Raw genomic sequence first — 22,676 nt, 5'->3', positions numbered from 1 at the left:
ACAGAATGTGTCTGATAAGTCTCAGCACTCTCTTTACTTCCTTTTGGAACTCTTCAGTCTTTAAGTAAGTTAAGGAAAATGAAAGTGAAAAGTTAATATTTACAGCAAATGAGAAGAAAGAGAACTAAAAATCATGGTATCTAGAAAATTGAAAAGGATTTCACTTTTTGTTTCTTTATTCGGCCTCTTTTAATCAAAGAAGGTCTCAGAGAGAAAGACCAAAAGGACTCAGAAGTACTATCTAACCCAAGTTTGAAAGAATCATAAAAGTTTCTTCTGCCTGAATGAATCAATTTAAACTATCCTCGAGTTATTACCCTCTAAAATTATCCTCTAATTATCCTTTAATTATCAATTAAAATATCCTCTCCTCCAAATACAAACTAAAGTAGTCCACCTATAGTTAAACTTTTAAAAGGTAAGTGCAGGAATAGGCCAAAATACCAAGTAATTAATCATGGCTACTTCGACACATGCCTTAGGGAACTGTTGCCAGAAAACATAGACTCCTGTAAAGTCTTTTTAAAAATCAGATGTGAGGGGCTTCCCTGGTGGCGCAGTGGTTGAGAATCTGCCTGCTAATGCAGGGGACACGGGTTCGAGCCCTGGTCTGGGAAGATCCCACATGCCGTGGAGCGGCTGGGCCCGTGAGCCACAGCTGCTGAGCCTGCGCGTCTGGAGCCTGTGCCCCGCAACGGGAGGGGCCGCGATGGTGAAAGGCCCGCGCACCGCGATGAAGAGTGGCCCCCCGCTTGCCGCAAGTGGAGAAAGCCCTCGCACGAACTGAAGACCCAGCACAGCCAAAAAATAAATAAATAAATAAAAATAAAAGTAGCTATAAAATTTAAAAAAAAAAAAAAAAAAAAAAATCAGATGTGATACAAAGGGATACTACAAAAGCCTGAAAACTAGTGGTACTCATTACTGAATACAAAAACTAGTCATTATGAATAATACACTATGTTTTAAAACTAGTTTCAGGATCAAGATGGTTCATCCAAGATGTTGATGATAACCGACTCAAAAATTTAGTAAAGACTGCTGAAGTGATTTACAGGAGTTTCCTAAATGATTTAGCAAAGCATTTTCCTGCTTTGCTAAAATGCAAAGGTGGTATGCAGGAATTCTCGAATTATAAGTTACTTGAACATCAAAAACATATTTATTTTTTCTAGTAAAAATTTTTAAATGGAAACTTCCATTATGCCAACTCAGTGTTATATGGTGATCAATTAATTAGGTAAAACACAATAAAAATCAACAGTCATGTTTATCATAAATACAGATTTCCCCATTTACTATTTCTTTCCCCAGGATAAATTAAAATAGTTCTTACCTAATTCATAGAGATGCCCATCTACATGAACTAATGCAATAAAATGAAGATCTACTTTTTCATCTATATTTGGTGCCTGGAATAGGAGGGGAAAATACATATTATATATATTAGTAGTCAAACAAATCAATCAACTACATGTAAACACATACAAATAATATCAAAGGACACAAAAAAACATTTATCCAATATAATTAAAGGCTTAATCTTTGATATAGTGGACAGAGTGAACATGCCTACATTTATAACAAATGTGCTTGCCCATCAACAAGGAAAACACTGACTCAAAGCACACCTTTCTTAATCTCAATTGATTTTAATCTAAAGTTTTGTTCACGCTGGAAGCCCAGCACCTAGCACAATGCCTGGTACATAGTAGGTACACAGTGCATACTTGCTGAATGAAATGAATGCATGAACTAATTTGTCTGATCTCTGAAATTTGAAATAATAAAGTTTTTAGAAGTTTAATAATAGCATAAACAGAGTTTAAAAAAACTCTTTTCAAGTTAAATTTTAAGACATCAAGAAAGTGAGTTCTTCCCTTAACGATGTAACCTTAATCTCATTTTTTGAAAACTGCAATATAGACTTAGAATAAAATAAGTATTTTTATTCATCCTAGATTCAAAAAGTTTAAAATGAAGAGAAACAGGAAAATAGCCCAAAAGATTAAAGGAGAAAAAGGGAATTTGAACAAGTTAAAGTAAAATTTAAACTTAGCCTACGATTTTTCTCTTGTTTTCTCAGGTGAACTATTTGATATTAAAAAACTATACCTAGGTTTTTTTAGCTTACCAAATTCAATTTGCATGAGCAACTTGTGCTACATTTCTTAGACATTCAAATAACTTATGCAAGTTAATACATGATAACTAGCACTGTCTACAATATACAGTAACTACACAGATAACACTAATATGTGTTAGCTATATACCAAATCTAAATGGTTTGAAATGAAATATAATCACTGTTAAATGTAAGTACAATTTTTAGAGCCAAAAGTTTTAAAGAGGCATAATCACGTTTTATCTCATATTATTTAATATCCAGTAAGTAACACAACAGTATTAACTCTAAAATTTCTATTTTTTCACCCTCAAGTAATTATATAATTTTAAGTTTTAAGTAATACGAAGTTTTCAGATGCAGAAATTGAAAGGAACAGAACATTACTATCTTGGATTTACTGGACGCCTCTACAGCATTTACAGATAGTGACTCATCTAACCTCGTACTATTCTTCAGAGATTATTGCCCTCAAATTACGAATGGCAACAACGCAACATAAATTGCTGTGGCAAACTAGCTCTTCCTAAATTCAACTTAGAACTAAAGAATTTCACAGTTGGTAGGAATCACAGTTACGTAGTTTTACTTGTTGCTCCAATGCTAGACTGCTCTCTATTGTAGCCCCATCTTGTGGTATCCCCACAAACAACAGGGAACTGCCACTAGGTTTTCAGGCAGTCCATTCCATTTTGACAGTTTGTTAGAATTATCCCTCATACTGAGGCAAAAAATGTTTCCCAATATTTTCCATCATCTTAAAAAAGTCTAATCCCTCTTGAACATGATATTTCTTCAAACACTTGAAGACAGTGATAATGAGTTCCCTTATTTTACTGGTCAGAGAAACAAAGATTTTAGTGATCACTCAATCCAATACCCCCATTTCACCAATGACCAGAGAGAACCCAATTTTTCAAGGTTTAAATCTAGGCAATTCTACCACTATAAATTCAATTCTATAACAAGAACACTATAAAAAATTCCTTATCCAACTAGGAAAGGGGCTTGATTTACTTATTTTAAGACACAATTCTCCAATAGGATATCAGTATATTAAAATCTTTTGAGCTATTATGCCTTTAAAATTATTACTTATTTTAACACCATCTGTTCTTAAGAATAATACCTCTAATAGCTTCTGGTTTTTACATTTTGTCAGTAAATACAACCGTGCTAGAGATAAAAGTAATACACCCAGAATCAGAGACCTGAATATGTACCCAACCCCTGTGAGCACTGGGTTTCTTATCTGTTTTGAGGTTTAAACGAAATGCATGAAACTACTTTGTAAACTGTTAAGTGCCATATAAACATTATGTGTTATTACAATACTAAGACTACATTATTACAAATGTAAGAAGTCACTAAATCTAGTGACTCAAAATTGTGAGTCATTGTACCTTTTATCCAAAAGTGCATACTAAAAATACAAAACGCTAAAGAGGGCATGAAAAGCCTTCAAACTATTATAAAAGATAAATGCTCAAAATTTCTAAACCTTCCACAAGACCTCAGCACCTATGACAAGCCTTTTCCTTTGGTCAACTTCAATTAGTCAGAGTCTGAAATCTATAATTATCCGATTGCTTAAACATTATTCCACTGAAAACAAGAACAATACATAAAAATCAAATTCCAGTAAGTCTTCTGTTTCAAAAAATGACCAATAACTAACAAAAGGCAAAACCCAGAAGCTACAGATTAGATAATTTTTACCTACATTTTTATATCTTATTTTTTACAAAGTTTCTTAATTTAGAACATACTTCTTATTACCTTGAAGAATTAAAAAATGATGTGACAAATCAATTAGATAGAAATTAACCAAATGCTAAATAAAAAAATTTCAAATTATAAAAAATAGTTTAAATTTAATTTATAATTGTGGCACTAAATATATACCAGGCATTGTTCTAAGTGCTTTATAAGAATTGACCAATTAATTGTCATATAAACCCTATGAGGTAGGTAATATAGTTATACCCATTGTACTCTCAAGAAAATTGAGGCACAGAAGTGTTAAGTAACATGCTCTGGGTCACAAAGCTAGTAAGTGATAGAATCTGATTTCAAATCCGGGCAATGTCATTCTAGAATCCATGTTCTTAACCACTAGGCTATGAAAACACTTATGAAGCTATAAAGCAATGGAATTAACATGGGGAAAAGATCAATATTACATAAAAACATAAAACTGAGAATGCCAATTTTTATGACATGTTCATTTATATTTAGAATATTTTTTAAGTACAAAGGAATTTATTCCTATTTGGAATCAACTGTGCCCAAGTCAGAATTTAGAAAATTAGGGTTTTACTCTGATCATCTAATTCACTTGTATCTCCTACTGTGCCAGCGTATGGCACAGTAGGGAAGCAATAAATATCAGATGGATAAATAAATATGACAAATGCATGTTGTGACCCAATAAGGATAATGAAATAGAGAGACACCAGTTTGTTGATACCAGTTTGTTGACGAAAGGCTATTTTGATGACCATACTGATATTTGATAGAAGCAGATGTTTAAGGAAAAGTGCCAAGACTCCACCTCATAGTTTGAGAATAGCTCTAGAAGAGTAAATAAGGGGAAGGAAAGAATGTCTGACACCAACTTTTAATTTTTTTAAGCATGAAAGTATGTGTAATCAGACTTCCTCTGGCTTCAAAAGTCACGATGATTTACTGAAGTGTCACGTTTCTTATAAATGTGTGACGTACACCAAATCTTTCAGATGTAGCATTTCTAGGTAGGCTCTGCCAAGCTATAGTCATTACCATTAATTTTCTAAAACATCAGAAAGACAAGAACTATAGTTGTCATCCTGCATCTTATTTCAATTATGAGAATTATTAGAATTCCATCATCAACCTCAACATTTAAGGTAATTAGCACAATTACAAGAACAAATGTACTTTTTAACAGTTTGCTAATATTATCAACTTAAGAAGGAGAAATTACAAAATTTGTGGGAAGTCTATATCAATTCACAAGGAGAAAAATCGTCACCTCCTACTTGAGAAAAGATCTTTAGAAACTGAATAGGCAGGGAAGATTGGATCAAGATTAAACCAAGTACCTGAGCCACCTCAGGGAATAAAATAGCTTAGATGAAACACCCTACACCATGGAGGATTAGATTAAGGATAGAGTAAGTAAAATAACCCCAAAGCATGACAAGAGACTAAAGTCATGTTCAGAAACATGAAAAAAAAATAAAGTAAGAGATGGCAAAGAACTCAGACGGTACATAGCATTTGTTGACCTGAGTCAACTAAATGAAATCGGAAAGATGAAGGGTAAGAGAATACATATTCACTTTAACAACTGACAGGAACTTAAACATTATCATGAAGGTCGATCAGCACTCATCAAAAGGCAGGGACCTGTTGGCGTTACATGGAGTGGAAAGATGGATGTTCACCAAGGCACTGATGAGAGTCAAGCTGGACTGCACAACATAGAGGTATGCTTGCAGTCTTACTGGGGGAGAAAAAGCTAATGGTTGATGAACCAAGAGAAAAGCGCTCTGAAGACTGAAGAAGTTTAAGGGAAAAAAAATGGACTGCCCCTGTCACTGGAAGAAGAGATGGAAGATTGACTACACTTACAACAGAATGGAGACCCAAAGATGGTAGGCGTAAGAAGGGTCGCCAGCGACGAAGACGGAGAGATGGACTGGCGGCCTTTGCAGGGTCTACATGGTTACGTTTGACCCAGGGCAGAGATGCATGGTGACACCATGATGAGGCCTTCTCTCCGCAGTGGCTAGAATGAGGCTGTGATGAGGATGACGAGGAGGACTACATGATTAAAAAAGAGAACATTTTACTGAGACCACGTTACTGGGAGGTCAGTTATTCTTAAAAGCAACGTATGGTCATACTTGGATTTATATGGTCTAGTATTTTTAACCAGTCATAATTTAGAAAAGGATCGTAAACGAATATTAGTTAAAGGTACGTGAAGTGGAAATACATAACCAAAGTATCAGGTTATATTCCATAGCTTCTGTTAAGTGCACATCTACACTATCCTCATTTGTATAGCGCAGACTCATGGAATTATTTAAAAGTCACTAAAGTGGAATTATTAAATCAAACTGTTGAAAAAAAAAAAAAAGAACACACACACACACACACAAAACACGTAACACATACAAAACGTACAAAGAATTATGTGTAAAAGAAAACTGTATGGTAACAGGCACTGGTAAAAAAGAATTCCTTAGCAGTAATAAGCACTAAGGAAAAAAACAACTTCAAAATATAGAGGAGTGAAACAAATCCCTCAGAAGCTGATGCCATGCATAAACTATCCTCACACTTAGGCTGAAAAGTTAAATGGAAACTATCATGGATTATTAGCCATCTTTTAGTAAAAGAAAAAAACAGTTAAAATATGTATCACTTATTTTGTGCCAGGCACTCTTTTAAGCACTTTACACGTATTAATTCATTTAATCTCCCAGTAACCCATGAGATAGTACTGTAATTATCTCCATTTTACAAGTAAGAAATCAGAGCACACAGAGGTTAAGTAACATAACCCCGGTCACACTGCCAGGAAGCGGCAGGGCTGGGATTCAAATACAGGAAATCTAGTTCTAGAATCCAATGATCTTAATAACTGTGGTGTACAGCCTAAGTGGCCAAGAAAAAGATTTTAATACTAATTTATTAGACCAGATTCCAATGAGCAGAGGAGTAATCCTCTTAAAATTAGATTTTTGGGAGTCACCTTTTCGAACACTATTGTACCACAAAAGGTGAATCTGACCTAAGAGTTTTCCACCAAATGCACATGCTAACAATAACTAACTTATTAATGGTAATCCAAATGATCATTTTACAATTGTCGCCTCCAATAAATAACACCAGCACATGAAACTGAGTTTAAAGCAGTAGGATAAAATTATAATCGCTAACAACCACAGTGAGAAGAAGTAAAAAAAAAAAAAATAGTGATATAAGTCCTTGCTTAGTGATAATGGATTTCACTAGCCATGACCTATTTTCTTTAGGAAAATAAAGCGGTTTTCCTTGAACGATTTCTAAGACTCTTTCAACCCTGAAAATCCTATGATCCTACTTAGTACTTCTGATCTATGTAAATAATACAATAACCTGAAATAAAGGGTTTTAAAAACATGTTTGTGAACAGTTTAGCTGCTCATAATAAGAATCAATCAATTACAAATACATAAATGAACCCTGTACTTTGCTCTATATGGGAACAAAGGTGTATATAATAAAGTGTCTGCGCTCACACAGTCTAACAGATGTTTGTCATATTCAATCTGATTACATTTAAATAACAGAAAGACGGAAGAGTGGGGAAAAGGAAAAGGAAAATGGATGCAGACAGAAAATGGAGTAAAGGAAGAGAGGAAGAGATGACTAATGAGTAGTGGAGAAAACAAAAATTTTCTAAGAATCTAGGGAAGGAGAGATTACTAAACCAGAAGTAGAACCAAAGGCATACATTGAAAGAACATATAAGGTTTGGGCAGGCAAAATGGGAAAGGTTTTCCTAGCAAAGAATTCAGTGTGAGAAAAAAGACAAAAATAGGAATGAGGATGACATGTTCAGAGGACTAGACTATCAGGTCTGGGATCTGACTTTACCCCTTCCATCTAAAAAGTTATCCTGTTACTTGTTCATAGGTGCTGGCACAAGACATGAGACTCTTGTGTCAGAGACAAAGGGCTTTACTCACAGCACAGCTCATCACTGTTAGTGTCAGTTCACATGAGGGCCACACAGAGGGCCCAGAGGGATGGCTGCACACACAACGGGCTGCATTACAGGAGAGGAACACTGAGCCTGGGGAAACTGATGTATTATAATAAGCAGTAAGCAAACCTGTCTTTGTTCTGCAGGCAGACATTATCTCATCCCTCACAGTGCTTACTGGGAGAAGAGTGATTTCTAACTTCAAGTATGATGGCTCTCTTCTTTTGCCATTTTTGAAGAATGCTTTTTAAAACTTAAAAAAAAAATGTCAAATTTACAAAGAGTTACAAAAAGAGTACAGGAAACACCTAGATTTACCTATGACATTTTACCCTAATTTGCTTTATCATCTGTACTTACACTCTCTTGCTCTCTTCCTCTCTCTCTACATAGTTGTTTTTTTTTTCCTCCTGAACCATCTGAGGATAAGTTATATATATCATGGTCCTTTACCCCTAACTACTTCAGTATTTCTTAAGACTAAGAAAATTCTCTTGGACTTCCCTGGTGGCACAGTGGTTAAGAATCCGTGTACCAGGGGCCTCCCTGGTGGCGCAGTGGTTAAGAATCCGCCTGCCAATGCAGGGGACAGGGGTTCAAGCCCTGGTCCGGGAAGATCCCACATGCCGCGGAGCAACTAAGCCTGCAAGCCACAACTACTGAGCCCGCATGCCACAACTACTGAAACCCATGCGCCTAGAGCCCATGCTCTGCAACAAGAGAAGCCACTGCAATGAGAAGTCCGTGCACTGCAAAGAAGAGTTGCCCCCGCTCACTGCAACTAGAGAAAGCCCGTGCACAGCAACAAAGACCCAACACAGCCAAAAATAATTAATTAATTAAAAAAGAAAATTCTCTTTTATAACAGCAGTTATCACCTTCATAATTTCATATAGATATGGGCTGTGTTAGGATGTGTGTAGGTTGGATGTCACATTAGACTTCTGTCTAACCTTCCATCCATATTTTAATTTTGTCAGTTGATCCATTCATGTCTTTTGTAGCATTTCCCCTCAGGATCTAATCTGGGAGCAGGTATTGAATTTTTTTGTCATGTCTCTTCAGTATCCTTTTCTTTTCTACTATAAGCATTTAGTGCTATAGATTTTTTCTCTAACCCCTCCCTTTTCTTTTCTACTATAAGCATTTAATGTTACAGATTTTTCTCTAATCCCTGCTTTAGCTGCAACCTGTAAATTTTGATATATTTAATAATTTTTCATTCAGTTCAAAATGTTTTCCAGAAAACAAATTTATGGTTACCAAAGGGGAAAGAGAGGTAGGGGAGGGATAAATTAGGAGTTTGGAATTGGCAGATACAAACTACTATATAAAAAATAGATAAACAACAACGTCCTACTGTATAGCACAGGGAACTATATTCAATATCCTGTAATAAGCCATAATGGAAAAGAATATGAAAAAGAATATACATATATATGTATAACTGAATCACTTTGCTGTACACCAGAAACTAACACAGCATTGTAAATCAACTATACTTCAATTTAAAAATTTTTTTTTAATGTTTTCTCATGTTCTCTGTGACTTCCTCTTTGATCCAACAAGCTATTTAGAAGTGTATTGTTTAATTTCTAAATATATGGGGATTTTCCAGATACTTTTTACTGTTATTAATTCCTAATTTAATTCCATTATGGTTAGAAAATATTCTTTGTATAATTGAAATTTTTAAAAAATTTTTAAAATTTTCTGATCCATAATATGGTCTATCCATGAGCACTTAATCATTTTTTAGAACAATTTAAAAAACAAAATTTATTTTATATTTACCTTCACTTGTTCCATTTCCAGTGTTCACCAATTCTTTGCGTAGATTCAAGTTGTAGTGCAAGTAAGCTTGTAATGAATTCTCTCAGTTTTTGTTTGTCTAAAAGACTTTATTTTTCCTGTATTTTTGAAAAATATTTTTGTTCCATCGAATTCTTTCAGCATTTTAAAAACCTTCTTCTTCTTCTTTTTTTAAAAAAAATATTTATTTATTTGGCTGCACCAGGTCTTAGTTGCGGCACACGGTTATCTTCGTTGCTGCGTGGGGGATCTTCGTTGAAGCATGTGGGATCTTTAGTTGTGGCACACGGGGTCCTTTAGTTGCAGCATGCGGGATCTTTAGTTGCAGCATGTGGGATCTAGTTCCCTGACCAAGGATCGAACCCGGGCCCCCTGCATTGGGAGCGCAGAGTCTTAACCACTGGACCACAAAGGAAGTCCCTCTCTTTTCCTTCTGATTCTACCTGCACATATTAGATCATCTGAAATTGACCCACAGCTCTTGGGTGATCTGGGGGGTTTTGTGGGGTTTTTTCCCATGATTTTTTATGTTTGTGATTCAGTTTGGGTAAATTTCTAGCAATTTATCTTCACATTTTCTGATTCTTTCCTCAACATTTGCTCAAGTCTACTGGCAAATCCATTAAAGGCATTCTTCACCTCTGGTACTGTGTTTTTAATTACTAGATTTCCATTCGATTCTTTCTTAGAGCTTCCAACTCTCTGTTGATATTCCCCATCTGTTGGTATCTGTTGTCTACCTTTCCTACTTGAGCCTTTAACATATTAATCACAGTTATTTTAAGTTGCATCTGACAGTTCCAACACCTGGATCATATCTGAGTTTGATTCTGTTGATTCCTTTGCCTTGTGACAGTGTGTTATTTTTCTTGTTTTCTTCGTCTTATAATTTTTGTTTAAAAGGCATACAACCTGTGTAGGAGCAGAGAGACTGAGATAAATGTATTTATGTCTGGGAATGGGCATGCCTCTTCTTCTGCTAGGGCTTTAGTGTGTGGACTTGAGTCAGTCTAGTTAGAAGTTGTGCTGTTTGGTTTGTTTTTGCTATGGTTATCCTCAGTAATCTACCAGCTTAAAATCTGCCTCGCATTACTGTGTGCTTAGGGTAGGAGCTGGGTTGCTGAATGCTTTCTTTTTCAATGTTCTTGTTCCACTCATAGCTTTAGGATTTTTCTCAGAGTCTATGCTTCAGAGAAGGTCTCTCTTCATGCTCTTGGCCTACCCCACACATTTGACACTTGTTTCTTGGTGCTGGCTGGTCTAATGGTGGGAAGGTGAAGGCATTCTTTGTTGATATAGTTCAGCCTCCATCATAAGTAGGTTGTTTGTACCTGGATATCAAGGACAAGGCTTTTCACGGGACCCTTCCCTCCTCCATTGATTTCTCTCATAGGAGTTTCCTATACCTCCCTTGAAGGAGTAGTTTTGTCTGTTCCCTTCTCCAGGGAGGGTTTTCTGTCTCAGCATTGTTAGGTTTTATTCCCTAGGGGAGAAGAATCCAGGCCCTTCCCAAAGTAGAAGCTGCTTCCTTCCCCCAGGCCTGCACCTTGGGCCTCTCTCTTGCCTTGTCCCTAGTTTAAGCTTATAGGCACCCAGTGAGGTCTGTGGAGAGTGGATGTGAGCTCCCCTTTGGCACTGCTTACAGGGATTTTATAGTATCATACCAGCCTATACTTGACCTTTAGCGATTTGTTAAAACTTTTAACTTTTTTTACAAAGAAAAAAAATCATATTCTTCACGCTGCTTTCACTTTCCATATATTTTGGGCATCTATCCACCTCAATAAGTATATATCTACACTATTTTTCAGGACAACATATTATTCCTTAAATAGATGTACCATAAACATATTATGGCATCTTTAGTTTGTTTCTAGTTTTCTACATTTATAAACTATGCTGTAGTAAATACATTCACACAGGTATCTTTATATGTTCATCAGTCAACAATAATAATAGCTAGCATTTAGTGCTTACTATTACATACCAAATGTTCTAAACTGTGGATGCTATAGAGCCTCACAATGATCCTACTAAGGTAGAAATTATGATCATTTCTATTTAAAGATGAAGATACAATTTTTGCCCAAACATTATCAGATTATCTATGGGTAATTTTAGCCCTCTTTTTGATCGTCATGTTTTCCATATATAAGAGGAAGGAATGAAAAAAAGAAAGGATATGTTCAAAAGCACACCCTCCTGAATGAGTTCCATACATCAAGGTTCATGTGTGTGTGCATGTGTTTCTATTTGGCAACTGTTCTACAATATCAAATACAGGACAGTATGTTACTACATTATGACTGTCTTACTTGTAACTACCTTGTAATGCTCTTAGAAAAACCTTTTATCCACTATCATAGTGCTAGCATACTAAGTATTGTTTTCCATAAGTAAATGAATATGTTGAGTTGTTAAACGTTAGAACCAGTAATTCTAAATTTTTACTCTAGTCATATTTATTTCTACCTCCTAAAGCTAAAGGAACACAATATATACACATTTTTTCCAACTGTACAATTTGTAAAGGTAATTTAATTCATAATATAGACATAACTGTGTACATCACATATATTTTCAATTCCAGTGAAAGTTTATATGATAATTCAGGGAAGGACTTTCTTTTTTTTTTTTAACATCTTTAATGGAGTATAATTGCTTTACAATATTGTGTTAGTTTCAGGAAAGGACTTTCAAGTAATATTATTTTAAGAGATGAAAAGACTGATATGAAGAACACTATTATGGAATCTTAATATTCCTAGGCTTTCTCTTAGAATTACAAATATTAAAGACATATTCACCAACTTTTACATTGTCATAATATTAGCTGCTAAAGTAACTAAGTTAGCTTTGCTTTCAAATATGAAAATTTAAACTGTGAGTAGAATCTTCAGAATAAATAGCCAATTTCCTTTCCACACTAACTGGGAAAGATCAAATATCTACAGCTTATTCTTGAGTCTTTCAGAAGATTTTAATAAAGAGCTCACTTTCTAGAGCATCTGAATAAAGAACTCATTTCCTCAGTTTTTCAGTTCTGGTAGAGGAATCCAAAGTTGTCAAAAATTATGTATTTCATTAGAATTATTAATGACATCAATGTCTGCCTGGACATTAACACTGAACCCGTGCCCCGTCTGCTTATACTGCGTGGGTCTGCAACGGTATAATGTGACTTCACGTACACCACTGCAATATAACCTATCTCTTCATTACAGTTTTGAAAAAACCAGAACAGGCTTTTCAAAAACCCTAGGAATTAAATGATTTGCTCTTCAGAAAGTACTCTAAGGAGTTTAACAAATATTTTTTGCATAAAGGAATTAGGTATAGACATTCATTTTGAGATTTTTAAGCATTCTGATTCTGACTTAAATCCTCTTGAGTTTAAAAAAAAAAAAAATACAGGGTGAGCTATTTGGACACAGCCCATGAGCATCAGGGCAGCGTCGGGGTCTTTTAGAGGCACAAGGATTTAGTTGACTTGCCCACAGTCATATAACTAGTGACTCTCAAAGCAGAGGCAGAACCCATGACTCCTGGCTCCAATTTCAGTGTTTTCATGTCACACAAAGCCACCCACCCATCAACTGTCAACTACCTAATTCATAGAGGCAAACCTATTACTATCTCTAGCTGTATTCCCAAAACAATCAACAGTTCAAATTTTTCTATCTTCAAAGTTATAACTAGTTCAGAAAGAAACCAAAATACCTGGGTCCTAAAAGGCCAAATTACTTTTCCTTCACAGTTAATGTGTATGTCACTTTGTATATGAAAAAATGAGTCAACTACCCTTTAAACTGTTTAATAACCACAAAATTAGAAATGCCATGAAGGCTAAAAAAAAAAAAATTTTTTTTCAAACCTTTAATAAAAAGGTGGAAAGAGTGTGTCGGTCTAAAAAGCCAAATTACTTTTCCTTCAGTTAATATACATTCTCTGGGTGTACAAAAAATAAAGAGATTACTCTTTAAAGTACTTAATAATAACCAAAGAATTAGAAATGTTGTAAAGGCTAAAAAGAAATGATACAGACCTTTTAACAAAGGGGGCAGAGGGTTAGACTAGTATTACTTCTTTATTAAGAAATCAAGTGTTTGGTAGTTTATCCTAAGTGCTTAAATCTAAATTATTCTAAAATGTTAAAATAAAGCAAGTAGATTTTGGCTTACACCCAAAATGTTTTCCCATCTAAAAGGGCATCCTGTTACTAAGAAAAATATCATTATAACCATGTAATTTCCTAAATATAAAGGGATCATTGGCTGGTAGGTACTTAAAATAATTACTGTTTTCCAAAACATAGATAACATAATTACCAAAAGACTGTGGTTGGTTTATGGGTAAGACTTTATGTTTAATATAAGGAAAAATCTACTATTGACTAAGAGCTTGTTTGTTTTAGCAATTTTTATTTATCTATACATTTTGTTGCCTTAAGAGCATGGACAGTACTTACTAGCTGTGTGACTTTGGACAAGTTAGTAACTTCTTTGTCTTCCAGTCTGTAAAATGGGATAACATCTATCTTAAGGAATTGAGAAGATTAGAGTAGGATACACACAGTGCTTAGTATAATGCCTACCACATAAGATGCGTTCAGTAAATGGTAACCATCATTATAATAAGATGACAGACATACTTTTAAAAGCAGTGAGAATTTAAGAAGATGAGAATACTTGGCAATTGATAAGCATGTCAATTTCCATTGCATTCACCCATAAATGACACTTAAGAATAATCAAGACTGATACTGTAACACCCCAAAATGATTCCCAATGTTTCCAGCAACCCCAGGTATCTCATGGTGAGACCCTTTTGTCTTGAATACCTACAAAATCATTCCTTTTATTGACCTGATAAAATATATACTTAATCATGACAATTAAATTTAAGTTATTTCCAGAATAGGACATGTCCTTTCAAACTTTAGAGATACCACTGAGTCTAAAAAAATGTCACATGGAAAGGAAAAAAATTAGGAACTTCTCTAGGGCTTCCAAATGCCACGAAAAGAAGTAAAATTATAAATGTAGGCATACATGCACGAGGATATGTACACATATATAAAACTTTAAAAGTTTAAAATCAAAATTATAAATTAATTCCAAATGGACTCCTGTAGATTTGAATAAATTTCAGTATAATATATTGAATTACACTAAATTTGAGGTCCAAATTTAAAATAGGAAAGTAAAACCAGATTCATGCAAAAGATGCAAACTTTCCTACAAAGTATCCATGTTCAGTTGGCAAAGAAGTCAAAGTGAAACATGGGCTAGATATCGAAATACACAAAATACCACTATATATTCCATGGAAAATGGCAAATTTCTTCATTTTGCTCACCTAATAAATCAAGATACCCACAGATTTCTAGATATTCTTTAAAGACTTTTTTCTCTTACTCGTTTAACAACTGTATTTTCTCACTTCCGTTTACAATTCTCCAAAATCCCTATTAAGATAATGACCTATATCTCTACACTTTACATTACACTCAAGCTTACCATTGTTAAGCTGGCCAAAAACTAAGTCCTAGAAATTCTTTATTTTTATTTTTTTTTTAATTTTAACCTCTTTATTATTTTCCCTGGTTCTGGATTATTTTTTTTAATAGGATTTTTTTTTATTAATTAATTAATTTATTTATTTTTGGCTGTGTTGGGTCTTCGTTTCTGTGCGAGGGCTTTCTCTAGTTGCGGCAAGCGGGGGCCACTCTTCATCGCGGTGCGCGGGCCTCTCACTATCGCGGCCTCTCTTGTTGCGGAGCACAGGCTCCAGACGCGCAGGCTCAGCAGTTGTGGCTCACGGGCCTAGTTGCTCCGCGGCATGTGGGATCCTCCTGGACCAGGGCTCGAACCCGCGTCCCCTGCATTAGCAGGCAGATTCTCAACCACTGCGCCACCAGGGAAGCCCTATTTTTTTTTTTTTTTTTTTAACAATTTGAGAGTAGCTCCAATAAGATTCTCATTGACTACAAACGAAAAGAATCTTAAATCTTAACCTTTTGTTTTGGAAGGTTGTGGTTAAAACAAAACAAACAGAAAAATCCACCATCCTCAAATATCATTACAACCTCAACTTTATTTTTATTGCTGGAGACATTTTTAGATAGAAGAATTACATCTAGTCAGGTCTGGAAGAGTAAACTGATGAGTTCAAAATAAGAAGTTACTTTAAAATAATAATAGTTATATATCTCCTTTTCCAAAACCCTGATATTGGAGAAAATAAGAAGAAGAAGAAGATGATGCAGAAAGAATAAAAAACAGACTATTTTGATTCATTTAAGACAAAATATTTGTTAACCTAAGAAAGGGAAAAAAGTGTAAACAGGACAGAGTAGTAACTACATTCTGACCCTTTCAACAACTAATTTAATCCATTTAACCATCATTCATTTTCAAGTGATATTAGATAAAGAAGAACTGATTACATGTAAGGAGACACAATATCACGCTTGAAAACAAAGGATCAAAAAAAGAACCATTTCAATAATATTTCCCCCACTATGACTAATCCTAATTTGTACTTCCTCCTTCAAACTCAGCTCTCCCATTCAACTCCACACATACGCTTTAAACCAGCTTCTATTCAGGGAATGTTATACAGAAAAAATGATAACAACAGAAGGAGAGAAAAAGGCAAAAGTGTAAGGAGTTAGGACAGAAGTTCCAGAGCATTTCTCAATTTTAAGAATGACATAAAATGAAGTTGCCCCAAAAGGATCTACCTTACATCTTGTTGGAATGGAATAGAGAAAATGGGATATGAAAAATAAATGGAAAACAAAAAGAAAGACCAGAAAGATGCAATTTCAGATTTCTTGACAAAACTGGACTATACAGCTTAAAATGCATGGTACTTTGCATCCGAGTTTCATTTACTGTTCCCATCTGATCCCCCCAAAACAATCGGGACCTTAAATTGTACATTCTATAAGAACTAAGTTTCTTCCTAATATCTTCCGTTTCTTTCAGAGTCAAGGAAAGAAGAAAATAAATCCCTAAAGAAGGAAAATAAATGTGAGAGCATCTTAACTCCTTGTAATTCTAACATAATCAAAATAATGAAAAACTATACTTCAGAGTAAAATGAAGCCATGCAAACTATACTTATACATCTAATAAAGATAAAACTTGACATTATTTCCTCCCCCATCACTGAGAGTCTGCACTGATTGGGCCAAAAAAGCCAACTAGACACATACATATACATACACGCACACACAATTTATTTTAAATTGTGTATACATATACGTGAACACATACTTGAAATCAGAACTTACCCACTGCTTTCCCAATAGTCAAAAAAACCTTCTCTTATAGGACAACACTAACCAAAGTAGATTACACATTTCACTTGTAAATTAATTACAATTTAATTTCGTGATTGAAATTCATTTCATAAACTTTTACAACAGATCTTTGAATGGTCTTAGCAATCAACCACATTATTTCCCTCTATCAAACAAGCCAAAATTTAAAAATAGAATTCAACACTGGCAACGGCTACTTTTGAAGCTATCTCCACTGAAGTAAGAGATCCTCGAAGACACAAACTGCATCTTATTTATCTCTGTATATATAGTTCCTAGCACCATACCTGGCATAGCAGGTGCTCAAACAGATTACTAGGTTAATCAAATGAAAGACAGACAATAACTTCATATTAGGTAACAAGAACTTGAAAAATGTTCATCCCTTCGACTCAAAGTAATTCTACCTACAGGAAATGATCTTAAAGAAAGAACCTAGAATGAATATATGAATAAACAAAGATATTCAATGAAGTTATATGTTTAACTTGAAAAACTGAAAACAATCTAAATATCAAAAGTTAAGGTAACTGGAAAGTAAATTATGGTTCATTCACATGAGAGTACAGTGCCAAAAGGAATTATTTATAAAGAGGTTTTGATGAAGAAAATACTCATGATAAAATATTAAGAAAAAAATCCCACAAAAATGTTTGATTTCGACTGTTCTAAAATTAGCTAAAAAAAGATTTGAAGTTAAAAAAAAACCCATAAATACTAAAAGCATTTTTTGCTACATTTTCCATACTGGCATGTTTGTTTAATACATACATAGAACAATTGTGTCAGTTTCTATTATTTTTCATTATTACTATAAATTTGTATGGAGGTTCCTGAGCAATATAATAAATTTATTGTTTTTGTAAAAAGTTAAATAAATAATAAATCATCAGGAGATCTCTACTCATATCTGGGCTGGCTCCTTAATTAATGTGGGCAAATCACAAACTTTAGAAATGGCTTTTTAGGTAAGTATTGATGAAGTAAAACTAGAGTCTGAAGGCAAATAAAACATTCTTTTTTTTTTTTTTAAATAATTATGCATTTAAGAATGTATGCACATGCATTTTTTTTTTTTTTTTTTAGAAATTCACGTTCTTTTATTTATTTATTATTTATGACTGTGTCGAGTCTTCGTTTCTGTGCCAGGGCTTTCTCTAGTTGCGGCAAATGGGGACCACTCTTCATCGCGGTGCGCGGGCCTCTCACCGTCGCGGCCTCTCTTGTTGCGGAGCACAGGCTCCAGACGCGCAGGCTCAGTAATTGTGGCTCACGGGCCCAGTTGCTCCGCGGCATGTGGGATCTTCCCAGACCAGGGCTCGAACCCGTGTCCCCTGCATTGGCAGGCAGATTTCTCAACCACTGCGCCACCAGGGAAGCCCCTAAAATATTCTTTTGGATTTTTCTTTTCTTGCCTTTACATTTGACTTGCATACTGTTTCCATTATTGTCTCACTGTATTTGTTCACAATTAAAAAAAACACTTTTAATTTAATTTCCTCATATCCCATTGTTGTTCTTCTATCTTCCCAAACTTAAGTGAAACATGAAAGCAGTAACTTTCAGCGTAGGTTAATGAAGCATAAGTGAGGTGGGGCTACGTCCAAATTTCTGGATTAGCCAGAGTCTGCCAGACGGTCATGGTGGGATTCAGAACATACAAGCGGCCAATCTTCTAAAGAGGCTACTGTGTTTTGGTGGCTCATCTTACTGATTTCTCATTTAGTCTACAAGTCTCTGCATGCAATAAGGCTCCTGCCTACTCCATTCCCATGAAAAGGTTCTGACAGAGAGTATCAATGATGTCAGTTGTTATTACACTGTTATTACTGGCTCCTCTTCTTCCACCCACTCCTTTAACACCTGTGTGCCCCAGGGATTCATTGTGGTTCACCACTGTTGTCCCTCTGTAGAATTCTCAAGGTTCTAACTACTCTCCGACCAAATACAGAACTCCAGATATTGCCCTGGAGCTTTAGACTCCATATCCAACTTCTACACAGATGACCCATTACTCACCTTAAACTCAATATGCTGAACACTAAACATACCATCTTTGGTGACTCCCCATTGTTTATAAAATTCAAGCCACCCCTTGATCTGGCTTCACCCTATTGCTTCAGCTCGTCCTCTGCCATTCATATGCATTTTTCTGAAAGCCTGGTAAAACAAAATCACCACCTAGTATTTACTGAGGGCCCATTAAATACCAGGCACTATTATAAGCACTTTATATGATTAACTCATTAATCTTCACAGCAATCCCATAAGGTAGATGCTATTCTTTTCATTTTACGCTAAGGAAAGTATCTTGCCTAAGCTACTAAATAGTAGAGTCAGTATACAAACCTACATCCTGTGCTCCTTACTTTTATACTATGCACTTTTTCATAAATGCCTATATACTGTCCATTGCCAAGCACTGTCCTGGGGATTCAAGGTAAATATGACAAAAAAGACCCACATCCTCATGGGACTCCTATTCTATGAAATAAATGGAATAAACAAACAAAAAAACATATTGTAGATTAAAAAATGCCAGGAAGAAATACAAATACAAATAAAAGAATTTTATGACAGAAAATTCACTGAGGTGGCCCTACTTAACGGTAATGAAAGAAAGCCTGTCTGAAAAATGACTTTTAAGGTGAAACCTGAAGGATGAGAAGGTACCAACTATGTAAAGTGGAAGGGTACCTGGACAAGGACTGGGCCCTTACAAAGCACAAAGATGGTACTACGGACTGAACGATGTTCTCCAAATATTCATATACTGAAGCCCTAATCCCCAATGTGACTGTGTTTGGAGACAGAGCTTTTAAGAAGTAATTAAGGGGCTTCCCTGGTGGCGCAGTGGTTGAGAGTCCACCTGCCAATGCAGGGGACACGGGTTTGAGCCCTGGTCCGGGAGGATCCCACATGCCGCAGAGCAACTAAGCCCATGCGCCACAACTACTGAGGTTGTGCTCTAGAGCCCGCGAGCCACAACTACTGAAGCCTGTGCACCTAGAGCCCATGCTCCACAACAAGAGAAGCCGCCACAGTGAGAAGCCCGTGCATAGCAACGAGGAGTGGACCCCGCTCACCGCAACTGGAGAAAGCCTGCGCGCAGCAACGAAGACCCAACGCAGCCAAAAATAAAATAAATAAAATAAATAAATTTATTAAAAAAAAAAAAGAAGACGTAATTAAGATTAAATGAGGTCATAAGGATGAGGCCATAATCCAATAGGGCTGGTGTCCTTATAAGAAGAGGAAGAGACACTAGAGACTTCTCTCTCTCTCTCCAGGTGCACTAAGAAGAAAAGCCATGTGAGGACACAGTGAAAAGACACCCGTCTACAAGTCAGGAAGAGAGGCCTCAGCAGAAACCAACCCTGATGGCACCCTGATATTGACTTCTAGCCTCCAGAACTGTGAGAAAATAAATTTCTGTTGTTTAAGTCTTCCAGTTTGTGGTATTTTGCTATGGCAGCAAAACCAAACAAATACAAATGGGAAAGACTGAGGTGTGTCGTAGGAACTGACAAAAAACAGTGTGCTGGAATACAGAGAGCAATGGAGATAATAATATGTCAAAGACTCTTAAGTCCACAGATGGTAGGTGAACCAGAAATAAAGTGATCGCAAAACCTGTCCCTGGTGCAGGAGTTTTAAGGTGGTTGATACTGAATTTGGAAATGTATGGTGTGGGTTTCTGTTCTCTCAGTGACTGGGAGTCACTAACATACAGCGGCTAGAATATAATAATCTATATTCCACCCTGGAATGCACAAAACAGCCCACACAACAAAGAGCTGAACTCGTCCCAAAATGTTAATAGTGCCCTATTGAGGAACAGTGGCTAATAGTATGTTTGGTTTACTCAGGGGACTACAGAACACCAAGATTTAGCCTTTTTTGATAGTTCTTACACCACTAAGGTTAGTTTTGAGCTAATTCTGGTGAATTAATAATTATGTGTTGTGCCTATGCACAAAGGAATGGTGTTGGATACTCTGGGGCATATCCACAGGAATCGAACACCAATCCTAGGTCGAAGATCCACAGTAAGGGAGATATGACACCACATTTCAGCAAATCTAAGACACCAGTGGTTTTAAGATGCATCATTTTATGTACCACTAAAGAAGGTAATACCACCAAGTAAATTACAAAATCAACTGTAAGATACACCCTAATTTCAGAGCTGTTACAATGTGAAAAAAATATACATCTTAAATAAATGAAGAATATGAAAACAAATAGCTAAAATGCAAATAGTAGGAATCATATAAAATAAAAGAGTCTACAGAGGGAAGGAGTTTAGGTCTAGAGAAAGAGATGTGAACATCATCTAAAAGGAGGTATTAAAAGCCGTAATTTGGATAAAGGCCAAAAAGGAGGCAAGAGGAGGTACCATAAAGACAATTTTTTTTAAGTAAACAGGTATTAAAGCATTTAACTGCTTTACTACAATTAACGGTTTTCATATTTTACAATAATTTCATGCTGATCTCCACCATCACTGCTAATTTTAACACTACAAATTTGTATACAAAAAAAGCAAAGCACAGTGAAGATTAAGAACATGCTCAAGATCGTAAAAAGCAATACGAGAAACAGAGCATCCCATTCATTTCCAATATGGTGTCGAAACCACTTAGACATGCCACTTGTTTGTGTGTGCGTCTGTGTACGTAAACGTAGTCAAAAAAGCAATGGTACACACCTCTGAAAGTAGAACCTGAGAGCAACCAAGAAGGTATGATACAATTTCAGGGAGAATTAATGTTTAAATTCCTAAATGGTTTTATTATAAACATTCACAGTTACCAGTCAGAGCTATGAAAAACTGCAGTTATATCATAGTATCAAATTGTTTTCTCCTTAAAAAAATTTTTTTGAAGATAGTGGGAATATTTAAGTTCCATACTTTTAAATCAGTATTTTTTCAAGTATTTTTAAAGCATAAAGGCAATGTCATCTTTGTACATGAAAAAGTATGGTTCCAAGTCACGCATGGGATAAGAAAGAAGAAAATCTATAATTCTCTGGTATTAACACTTAAATGTGTTATAAATACACCGAACGATTTTAATTAAATTCTATTCATTTTGACTGAAATACCTTCTGACAAACTTCCCCCAAGAGTGGGAGGGTGAGGTTTTGAGGGCAGAAAAAGGAGAAATGGAAGGAGGGAATCCCTCATGAAAAAGAGAATGAAAAAAGAGACAAGAGAAGGAGAGGAGAGGTGACCTATCTGAAGAAATAACTAGCTAACAGAGTAAAGATGGTGGAGATCATCACATTGCCCCAGAACAGATTTCCTGAGTAAAGAGAATGTTACAGCTTTTTGCTAGAAGCTGAGCATGATAAAGGCTCTTGAAAACCATACTGGCTATCTACCTTTACTACAGGGCAGGTATTTTTCTCAAAACACTTGCAAGTCAAAGGAACCTGATGGGGAACACGCAGACCACCCGTTAGCCAAAGCAAACAGCACACGATCTGCAATCTGTCTAAATGATTAGACAAACTGAGATGGCTGTTATCAAAGTGCATATTAACAGTTTGTCAAAACATGTTCTTGGGCTACTTTATGACTACTTTTACATAAGCAAATTCCCTCAAAGGAAAAAAAGTCCCAATAATTTTCTAAAACTACATGTCATACAACAGAACTGTGG

At 35.5% G+C, this 22,676-nt stretch overlaps 1 protein-coding gene across 1 annotated transcript in view; it reads right to left on the bottom strand.

Moving 5' to 3' along the window:
• Positions 1-22,676, bottom strand: part of UCHL3 (ubiquitin C-terminal hydrolase L3) — a 43,634-nt gene that overhangs the window by 4,059 nt on the left and 16,899 nt on the right. Inside the window, exon 7 of the mRNA XM_036831689.1 lies at positions 1,337-1,412. Within this exon, the coding sequence (XP_036687584.1) occupies positions 1,337-1,412 (76 nt within the window). The remainder of the gene's footprint in view (positions 1-1,336; positions 1,413-22,676) is intronic.

The sequence above is a fragment of the Balaenoptera musculus genome, chromosome 18 (assembly GCF_009873245.2).
Source record: "Balaenoptera musculus isolate JJ_BM4_2016_0621 chromosome 18, mBalMus1.pri.v3, whole genome shotgun sequence".
Taxonomy (NCBI): domain Eukaryota; kingdom Metazoa; phylum Chordata; class Mammalia; order Artiodactyla; family Balaenopteridae; genus Balaenoptera; species Balaenoptera musculus.
Note: the sequence above shows the minus strand (reverse complement) of the source record. Positions and strands in the feature narration are given on the sequence as shown.